Source organism: Tupaia chinensis, unplaced genomic scaffold, assembly GCF_000334495.1.
Source record: "Tupaia chinensis unplaced genomic scaffold, TupChi_1.0 Scaffold000368_1, whole genome shotgun sequence".
Classification (NCBI taxonomy): domain Eukaryota; kingdom Metazoa; phylum Chordata; class Mammalia; order Scandentia; family Tupaiidae; genus Tupaia; species Tupaia belangeri.
The window spans coordinates 1,261,905-1,273,182 of NW_006159865.1; the positions used below are offsets into that span (position 1 = coordinate 1,261,905).

General features: G+C 39.6%; 1 protein-coding gene across 5 annotated transcripts in view; it reads left to right on the top strand.

Annotated features, from left to right (window-relative positions):
- NEK10 (NIMA related kinase 10) overlaps window positions 1–11,278 on the top strand; it is a 225,545-nt gene that overhangs the window by 142,282 nt on the left and 71,985 nt on the right. For all 5 annotated transcript variants that reach the window (XM_006153310.3, XM_006153312.3, XM_006153311.3 and 2 more), the window contains one exon: window positions 4,197–4,410. In XM_006153310.3, the coding sequence (XP_006153372.1) occupies window positions 4,197–4,410 (214 nt within the window). The remainder of the gene's footprint in view (window positions 1–4,196; window positions 4,411–11,278) is intronic.

Genomic DNA, 11,278 nt, shown 5'->3' on the forward strand with positions numbered 1-11,278 from the left:
TAACCCCGGGTCGACTCGGGGGGAGCCCAGTGACTTAGCCATTACGCCCTCTGCCGACCCCCACAATCCCTTCTTTTCCAGCCTCCTCTTAGGATTTTGGGCATACATGCACATGTGCCCTGCATGATTTTCAAGCCACCAGGTCTGGGACTCGAACTGTGGAGTTGGCCATTGGGATCCAGCCACCTTAACCTACGTGGCACCTGCTGGCCCCCAAAACATTTTATCTTTGGAAAATTGGATGTAGAACTAAAACCAACTGTGAATTACATGCTATTGCTTTTTTTTTTTTTTTAATTCATAGTACAGTGTGAATTCACAGAGAGAGAGAAAGAGAGAGAGAGAAGCACCCTAGACAAGGTCTCATCATGCTGTAGTGCAGTCTCCTTTCCCAGTTTTCCAGCTCTTGGGGGTCTTTAACATGCACATGCAGGATCCAAACCCATGGTAGGCCATTGGCTTCCAGCACTGTAGTTTGGGACAGGCTGGATTGAGTTGCGTATATAATTTGCCTTTGATTATTAGTATTTAAAAATCAAGTTCCAGAAGAATTAAGGTATAAATTCAAATTTCCTATTTTCTTAGTTTCTTATTTTCATCAAGAAATCGATGCAGAAGACGCATACATGTAAATACGTTCTAACGACCGTCTATGACTCAGCAAAACATCAGGCTCAGAGCCAATGGTTCATAATTTGAGCCCTTGTAGTCTAACTATGGTTGAGGAGAAAGTTGATTATGATTGTTTATTAAATTACACGTTGTTCCAGTCACGTCTATCTTCCATTTTATTATCTTTGGAGTCTTACTTTCTGCATCTTTGTCAAGTAGAGCTCACACAGTTTGCATTTCTAATGTGCAGAGTTTTTTTCTTTTTGTTTGTTCCTGTAAGAGTACATTTTGTTATTGAAACCTTTTGTAGTTGCTGTTCCTAGCAAGCCTTTACATTGAGAGAATAACTTAGCAACCTTGGAGAGCTTGGGGCAGAAAAGAAATATCTTTTCTTGCTCTGCCCAGTACTGGCATCACCATTTTTTCCTTCAAACACACGGTTAAGAGAGTATTGTCTGTTTATTTTTTTAAAAAGGAAGAACATTTCCTTTTATTCACAAAATATTCCAGTTGTCTTATTTTTCTCTCTGTGTGTCTGGTTGCATAAACTGCCTGATGCTTTGTTTTAGAGGCAGCCATGTCACTCAGAACGTAACACTTTCAGTTATTCCTAACGACAAGTGGGCCTTTACATTTTTCATCCTGACTTCAACTCTTTGATTTTTTTAAAAATATTTTTTCAAAAAATTTTAAATTTTTTTTTTTTTTTTTTGCCATAGGGCTCTCCAGAGAGAGAGAAAAAAAAAAGAGACAGTGAGAGGAAACATGAGAAATCATCTCTCTAGGGGGATGGCCATGCCACAGTCCTTTCTCCATTCTCCTGGGATTTAGGGCAGCACGCACATGTGCCTCCAGTGATTTTCAAGCTGCCAGATCTACAACTCACAATGTGGAGTTGGCCGTGTTGGAGTCCAGAGCCTTAACCAGCACACCACCTGCTGACTCCAACTCTTTGTTTCTTAAAACATGAAATATTTAAAAGAAATCACCCCCCATGGCTGGATGGCCACACCACAATCCTTTCTCTGTTCTCTTCTTGGGATCTTGGGCACGCATGCACTCGCGCCCACATATTTTTGGGCCAATCCCGAGATCTGAACTCGCAGTTGGTCTTACTGTGTCCAGACGTGCAGGGCCATATTCCACTTTGGCCTTATCCCCTGGCAAGGGTGTGGCTGAGAGTGGAGTCATGGTGAAAGAGGTACCCTGCTACATCTTGGGAAGAGGCCTTCCCTGACTGAGCTTTAATGTGGTGGACAATTCAGTGAAGGCCTCTTCTTCACCCCCCAGTCTGGGCAGTTAAGAGGTTGTAATCTCTTGGTGTCATCTGCATGTCATCAGTTGGGACACTCTGTTGTAGAGAGGAAGCCGACTTCCCCACTCCCCACTGAAGCTCCACATTTTTATTTTGCACTAGTCACTCCACAGTTAGGTAGCTGGTCGTATCTCCTCAGTCTCTTGCCTTCCTTTGTATATAATAAATGCATAGAATGAACTCTGTCAAGTGTGAACTCAGCAGATGTATAAGTACCTGTCCTAAATGTAGCATAAGCTTATTGCCCAAGAACTTAAAAAGAAAAATTAATAAAGCATAATACATGGATAAAGTAGGGCTGACTCTGTGGTGCACCAGGAATGCACTGTTCAAGAGAAGCTGAATCCCACCTGGCGATCACAGGTAGAAGCCCCACTTGGTCTGCCTGAAACACCATGGGCACTTAAGGCCATGATCTGACTGATGGGAGGACAGAAGGAAGAGGAGGCTTGTGATGTGACCAGACCCTGTGGAGGGTGCTTTTCTTTCTCATGTGTGCATGCATGAATAAAGAAAAAAAGGAGTTATGAAATTGATAATGTCTTAAAACCTGATTAAGACTCCTGTGTATTTTAGTCATGGTTAATAAACTCAGTAAGAAAGAATAATAAGCAAATAATTGTTTAGTCTCATTTTCACTTCTGTTGTGAAGAATAATTGTGTGCTAATAATGTTTAAACCTTGTCTGGAGACATCAGGATAGGTAAAAATTTCATTAACTGATAATGGGTTACAAAATCAAGTATCAGATGTGAAAATTAGATATTCTCCTTTAATCCAAAACAAGTTATATTTTATTGAGAAGCACAACTTCAGTGAAGTTACAGAATTTGAATGAACAAATTTGGGGGTCAGCATGTGGTATGGAGGTTAAGGTGCTGGACTCCCACATGGCCAACCATGGTTCGAATCCCAGACCTAGTGGCTTAAATATCACACTGGGCACTTGTGTTTGTGTGTGCCCAAGATCTTGAGAGGAGAATGGAGAAGAGATTGTGGCATGGCCATCCCCCTTAGGATGATTTCCCACTTTCCCTCTCTGTTTCTCTCTCTCTCCAGTGAGTGTACATACCCTAAAAGTGTATATGTGTGTGTGTGTGTATATATATATATATATATATTAGTAAAGTGGATACCAGAGATATTTAAAGCATGCTAACCAATAACCAATGATGTTGATAGCTGTTCCATGGTATATAGAATAACTTTCCATTAGTGTTTAACTATGACGTGAACAATACTCCCCTGAGTATGTGGACTCATATTTTCTACCTCCAACATCACAGAAAATATTAACATACAAGTGTCAAATTAACTGCTTTAAGAATTTTTTTACTACTGTTAAAGAAAAATAAAAATGGAGGCCACAGTTGAGCTCCACCTCCAAGACCACTTGCCTGCATTCATGTAATCAAGAATTCACTCTGAATTCCCTGAAATGCTCTCTCTTTTGCAGGAAATACAAAACATAAGCATGATTCAGTGAGGTTGAACCGTCTACTGTAGAGCATCAGCTTAAACAGCTGTGTTTGCCTTAATAATCATGATAATGTATCAAAGCCAATCATGAGAAAGGTCACCTCACTTCTTTTATGCTCCGTACACCAGGTTATAATGGCTGTAAGGTGAACTGCTTCTCATTCTGTGCAGTTTCCTATTTAATGAACTGTTCTTTTGTCTGCAAAATAAGCCACTATAATTTCGGAATTTGATCTGATTTTATTTTTGGACTAAAAACATCTCGCACATTTAAGTAATGTAGTTCTATTTTATATTCACCACTTTGTGTTTTATAAGGCTTTTACTAATCAGGTTGTGTTAACATTGCCAACATAAAGCTGAAAAAGACCGAAAGGTGTGACTCCCAAAAAGTCACACCTTGATTTTAGTCCATCCATGGTGGTCATCAGGTTCTCTGTTACTGGGGTCCCCGAGTGAGCTGGCGGTGATTTCAGGAAGCAGCCAACCCACATGCCAGAAGAGGACCCCAGCCCTATCTTGAGTTCCAAGAAATAGCTTCCTATTCAGCCTGTTATTCTTGCCTTTCATCCCAAATGCAAAGAGGGAAGTCCTCTGCCTCCCTCTCCTTCCCCGGTTTCCCAAACCCCACTTGAGAAGTCTTGATTTCAGATTTATGCTTGCTGTCCATTTCACCCTAGGTTCTCTGCAGTGTAAAAGCCATGGTGGACGTGCAGTGGAGCTTAACCTTGGCACGCCCCCTGGTGGTCCTGACATGGGCCAGTGGTATCACTGGTTTGTCTTCTCTTAGGTGCCTCACTCCTGATGCAGAAGCCCGTCCCGACATTGTAGAAGTCAGTTCAATGCTCTCAGATGTCATGATGAAGTATTTAGACAACTTATCTACATCCCAGCTGGCCTTGGAGAAGAAGCTGGAAAGGGAAAGGAGGCGCACGCAGAGGTATTTCATGGAAGCCAACCGGAACGCTGTTACGTGTCACCATGAGCTGGCTCTGCTCGCTCATGTAAGTGGAGATCTTTCAATTTCTTTATGATGCACTTTGATAGACTGTCTGTTTCTGCTTGTTTTAAGGAAAATTTATCTAAAGTTAGGAAAATATTAGTTACATGCTGGGCCGGCAGGTGGCGTGGTGGTTAAGGGCGCTGGACTCCCATATGACCAAATATGGTTTGAGTCCTGGACCTGGAAACGTACTTTCTCACTTTCCCTCTCTCTTTCTCTTATTCTGTCCCTCTCTGGTAAAATTAAAATGAGTAAGTAAATAAAGTTAAATAAAGTAATTCTTTAAAAATATTAATTACATGCAATATGCCGGTATAATATAATTTCATATTTATATCCATGTTTATATCTTAGAAACGAAAATAAAAACCCTGACCTTTCAAAGAGCTAATCCATAATTTATTGTGTATTGTAAAGCCAGAGATACCAAATAGTCTTCTTAGCAATTTTTTTAAAGTTTAAGTTATGGTCTTTGTATCAATAACAGAGAATCCTTCCCTTTATTACGTTTTTGAGCAAGTCATGACGTATTTTTCAGTATTTTTCTGTGGAAGAATGTGCAGTGACTTGCCCTGACGACCCAATAATTTCTTTAGCATTCTGATGGCAATTTTGGGGAAAATGGATGAGAATTTAATGAGTTAATTCAGAAAAGAAGATAACAGTTGCCTTAAAAATTTTTATCGTTCAGTGTAATAGTTTTCTTTACTGTTTGTAGTGGTAACGATGTTGCCATGCTTCAAACTGGAATATGCCTTTTTATTTTTCTTGACTGTAACTTATTTTCATATTTAAGCATATTTCTAAACATAGCTTGAACAAGAAATAACAAAGCTACAAATTTCCACACGTGGGACCAGCAGTTGGCATAATGGCTATGGCGCTGGACTCCCATATAGTCAACTGCAGTTCGACTCCTGGACCCAGTGGCTTAAACTCACGTGGGGCGTGTGTGGGTGCGGGCCCAAGATCCCGAGAGGAGAATGGAGGAGAAGGGATTGCGGCATGGCCATTCCCCTGGGGGGTGATTTCTCACTTTCTGGCTCTCTGTCTCTCTTTCTGGCGAGTGTACACACCCTATAACAAAAACCCATCCAAAAAAAAAAAAAAGAAAAAGATCTTCCACATATGCAAGTGATGGCGCAGTAATGCTCTTGTCTGTTTTCCTTTGTGCTTTTGTTGTAATCTTGATCTCTGATCCATGATCCATTATTGGCTCATGTACTGGACCTCCACTCAGTGGGGATCCAATAAAGGCCTTTCAACGCAGTAAGTTCTTTTCTTTCCTCCTAGGGTTGGGCCCCAAGGCAGTCAGATCACAAAGCTCATTGCTGGTTGGTGTACCTGTTCTTACATTCCTTTCCAGGATACTAAGGGCCTGCTGTACTTCAGCTGGGAAAATTATGTACAGAACTGACTTCAAAGAAAAGACAGATTTGATTTCTTGTATAAGAGTGTTCCCGGGAAACCCCTTTTTAAAGAGAAAGAAAGCACTGCTGTGTAGTGGGCTGATCTTGAGATTCTGGGGATCCAGTAGTTGAAGATTCAATATTGTTTTCTTTTATGGGGAAATCCTTTCATTTTCATGATCTTAAACAACCAATTATAATTTATTTTCTTCTTCTTCTTCTTCTTCTTTTTTTTTTTAGAGAGATTTTTGCAATAGGGCATATGTGTTCACCAGCGAGAGAGAGACAGTAAGCAAGAAATCACTCCCCAGAGGGTATGGCCACACCGCAATCCCTTCTCCTTCATTTTTCTCTTGGGATGTTGGGCATGCACACACATGTGCCTGGTGGGAGTTTTAAGCCACCTGGTCTGGGACTTGAACCATGGTCTACTATGTGGGATTCCAGCAACATAACCATTATACCATCTGCTGGTTCTACCAGCTATAATTTCATAGAATAATCCTTGATAGTTATGTAAGGCCTCGATTTAGTTTTAGAAGCACATAATGTAAAGTTATAGCTTTCACAGAACACAGTAAAATCTCATGTATAAGAAGACAGAGCTCATTTTCATTACTATCTTACTATCTGACTGTAAAAACCAGGTGACACGTCCTTCTACGTATGTCAGGTTACATTCTGGATATAGTATTCCCAGTAGGCCAAAATACAAGAGATTTGACTGTTTCTATATATCATAAATATCTGGAACTTTCTATTCAGTTCTGTACTGCAAAGCTACTCAGACAAAATAAAAGAGTCATTTTATATTAGATTCGTATGACTGATGTGAAAATGGGTAGAGTAAGTTTTAAACTCTAACTGCAGAAATCCCCTTATTTAGCCAAACACCTCGAGAAGAACAATTTTATTTATTTTAACTTTTCAGCTTTTTACAAAAAGTTTATTCATTTTATTTCTTTCATGCAAAAGAGGGAGAGAGGCACCTTGACAGAGTCTCGGGGTTCACACTGCAACAACCCTGCCCTCAGCCTTCCAGCCAGGATCATTGATGTGTACACACAAGCCCAGTGTGTTTTGGGTAGACCCATAGCTGACCCCCGAGTCTTCCGTGTGGCTCCAGCATTGCAGAATGCCACTGTGACTAGTCTACTTAGATTTTTTTGTTTGTTTTTATAAATTCTTTATTATGGAAAAATGCAAATGTCTAGGAAAACAGAATGCTTTCTATAGCCATCCCTCAGCTTCTCGAGGATAATCCTGAATCATTTCTATCTTCACCCACTTCCCACTCCCTGAATTCCATTCCGCAGATTATTTTGAACCAAATCCCAGGTACCATATCATTTCATCCTTAATTTGTCAGAATGCATTTGGAGAGCCACTTGAAATGTAGACATCTAGCTTAGGCTGTGTCCAACTAAAACAAAGGGATTTCTGTTTGGTCAAGAGAGGGTAAGAGGGGCTTTGAGATTCTAAAAGTTGTATATTCATCCGTAATTACAGGAGAAAATACTACCTACTTCATAGGATAGTAGGGTTGAAAATGTGGCATACGATTATAAAGTGGCATCCATTGTTTACAGTGAGTGGTACTTCCGTTAGAAGAATAGTTTGTTGCTGCAGTTCATTAATCTCTTTCCAGCTTGTCAAGTGGTCACCAGCATTTAAATTCGTGTGTGTCAGTCCTGCATTTAGTACATATTTATTGAGCACCAGCTGCCAGCTAGTAACAGTGCCCTCATAGAGTGCCCGGTGTTTTATGGACCTTAAAAAATGCTATACATTGGGCTGCCTTCCTGGCTTGGTGGTTAAAGCAGCTGGATCCCACATGGCAAACTGCGTGGTTCTAGTCCTTGGTCTGGCAGCTTGAGAAACATGCTGGATGTACATGTGTGCATGCTCAAGAAATCCTGAAAGAAGGGACAGGTGGAATGAAGGGATTGAGGCATGCCCATGACCCATGGGGGGTGCTGTCTTCTCTCCCTCTCTCTCTGTCTCTCTGTCTTTTTTCTAGAAAATACATGTGTTCTCTAGCACACACACACACACACACACACACACACACACACACAATGTACTTCAAAGCAAAGTCGATATTACTGCTTAGAGGGTCCTAAAACACTTTTCCCTCTTGCACTATTTCAAGTATGCTGAAAATATTTCAATTCAAGATTAATGAAATACTAGGTAAAAGGAAAAACATACACCTTTATTAAAGAAACAAGAATGAACTATGATTGCATTTCATCAAAAGACAGCGTGGAATTAATTGACATTACCCTCACTGGGGCCAATTATTTCTTTTGAACACTACATCCATGCCACTGTTGGCAGAAAAGTTCTAGGCATAAAGTTTTTATGTCCCTTTTTCTCTTAAGTAATATGGTAATTGTTTCATTTCTAATATAGTATAATTTTCTCCCAGAACAGCTCATATCAATAATGCAGTTACATAAACCAGTGATAAATGATAGTCCAAGGAAAGAGAAATTAGCAGGTTCAATAGAATTTAATAAATTCCCAGCACAATGAAGAGATCCATTATGAATTACTGAAATTTTGCAGATTAGTGGGTAATTAAATAATTAATAAGAAACAGTAAAGACTCCTATCTCATAGAGGAGTTTGCTATTTACTTTCACATTTTAGTTTATTCTTAATTATGGCCATTTTCATAATAGGCTAGTAAAGATAAGTACTAATATATATTTCATAAGTTCAGTGAAATCTTTACTAGTAAGTTTCTCTTGTATATACCATGTGTAAGTGAAGCAAGACTTTCTTCTTCTTTTTTTTGAGAGTTTTTTTCTATAGGGTGCGCTCGCCAGGAAGACAGAGAGAAACAGAGAGACAGAAAGTGAGAAATCACCCCCCAGGGGGGATGGCCATGCTGCAATCCTTCTCCTCCATTCTCCCCTTGGGATCTTGGGCACGCATGCACACGTGCCTGGTGTGAGTTTAAGCCACTGGGTCCAGGACATGAACCACGGTCAACTACACAGGAGTCCAACGACATAGCCATTACGCCAACTGCTGGTCCCACAAGACTTTCTTTTTGAAAAATGTTAGGCTTCCCAATATTTATCATTCAAAATAAGAGATCATAAGAAGGGTATTATAAGACTCAAATAGAGTGAAGTGAGGTACAATTTCTGCTTAAATGTGTAATGGTGAAAAGAGTATTATAATATAGAGAATATTGTGACATTGAAGTAATCAAAACTATGATTAGCATTTGGGCACTCTGAAAACCCAGAATCATTATTCCTCAAGTATTATCCTGTGTCCTATACAGAAAAATTAGTTTCAGTCATTTCGAAAAAGTGTATTGCAGGGGTACAGCAGGTGGCATGGTGGTCAAGTTGTTGGACCCTCCCACATGGCCCACCACAGTTCAAGTCATGGACCTGGAGGCTTGCTTTCTCACTTTCTCTCTCTCTTTCTCTCTGTGTCTTTCTGATCAAATTAAAATAAATGAAAGAATAAATAAAATTAAATAAATAATTATTTTTAAAAAGAGTATATTGCTTAAATTTTCACTAACAAGTTTATAATTGTCATTCAACATTTTTATCCTGGCAAAATCTGGAGAATGGAAAGTTTCAATTCCATTTAGATTACTGGGATTTTGTACACACAGCCTTAGAGTAATATTCACATGGGTGAATAAAGCATATTTCTATGTGTATAAATGGAGCAGAGTTGAATGTTCCAGTGAGACTGAAGAGCAACCATGAGAGAGGCATGTTCTTGTACTGTGAGATTTGCAGGGATTACTATTTCTCTTCCAGTGATTATTTGACAGGAAATTTATCTTTACCACTCCTTTTTATTAAAGCTGAATAACTTTTTTTTTAACTAGTTGAATAAGTTCTTTCAGTTGAATAAGTTGCTTTCACATCCATAAGCCTATCAGACAATAGCATAAAGAGAGAAAAATGGAAAATTTCGTAGTCTATAGTTAATGAAAGAACAAGTAATTATTGAATGCCTTCTGAATATAAGACATTTTACCTGGTATTGTGAAGGTTATAAAAAATTACGGTTCCAGTCATGAAGTGGCTTTTAATTTAGTATTTGAGAAGACAAGACAGATATGCACATATAGGAAGAAATTTCCTTTTTTTTTTTTTTTATAAGGAGGAATGGATTTTGTTGTTGTTTAATTGCAGAGGACATGCACACTTACCAGAGAAAGAGAGCGAATGCCCAAATGGGATGTGGTCACACCACAACACTTTTCCCTTCATTTCTCTAATCCTATTGGGACTTGGGACTTAGACACACATACACCTAACCTGTGTCCCAAGCCCCAGGGACTGGGATTTGTCCATGGGGAAATTTCTGATAGTTCCAGATAGTTTGAGGAAATAACAAGTGAGACACCTGGGTGATAGGGGATTGGGCATTGATAACCAGATAAGGAAGTCCCTCCTGGATGGACAGGGATAGTGAAAGTGCAGAAACTCCATATGTTCCAGCTTAGCTCACTTAGGACTACACATCAAACTTAGAAATGGTATTGTATCATGCTTTCATTTAATAGGTGAGGGAAAGAAAACCAAGAGACCTGTCCAAGGTCACCCAGCTAGTGCTAGCTCTTGGCCTGAAGGTGGGTCTGCCAATTTACAATGCACATTTTTATAAGCAGAGTTTTAAACGCCTGAGAAAATAGGCTGGTGTTAGAAGGTGGAAGTTTCCGAATATCTCATTAAGGTGTTTGGGTTCAGTCCTGTGGGTAATGTGGACTAAAACTTTGAATTTCTCCAACCTACATGACCAAATTACCAAATCAAAGGTTATGTCTCATGCATCATATGTACCCCCTTCTTGATTTTCTTCTTCTGTGGTTTCCACTACACTCCTCTGTCCTGGTTTCTGTCAACCTCTTTGAATACCTCTTTATCATTTCTCTTCTAATCTTGACCTCTTAAGTTTAGATGTTCTGCTCCTCTTCTTGCCTTTCTCTCGAGTGAGCTCTCTCTAGCCCCTGGATTTTCAGTTCATATTAATTTGGATAAAAATTGGTCATGCATTGTGGGAGCTTTCTTTTCTTTTTTTTTAAAAATTGAATTAAATTAAATTTTAGTTTCTCGTATACATTCACTCACTATACATCACTTAGCTTGTAAAGTGAATTCTCTCAACATGAATACACTTCACGCCAGTCCTGTTGAGGGTACTATACACGTTATCATCAACAGACCATCATCCATTTCTGTTTACCATAAATGTCTAATCATACTCTGTATTAAATCCCTATTCCTTGCTGATGGAAGAAAATGGTGAATGTAGCCAGCATCAACCACATCGATCTATAAAATTTCTTATCCATTTCTTCACCATTTGCTCTTCCCAAGATGGCAGCTGAGTGCAGGAAGAAGCTGGAGCATCTCCGTATCGATGGGATGGGGAGGGTGGCTCTGCTGACCGCCTTCCTTTGTTGGTTCCTGC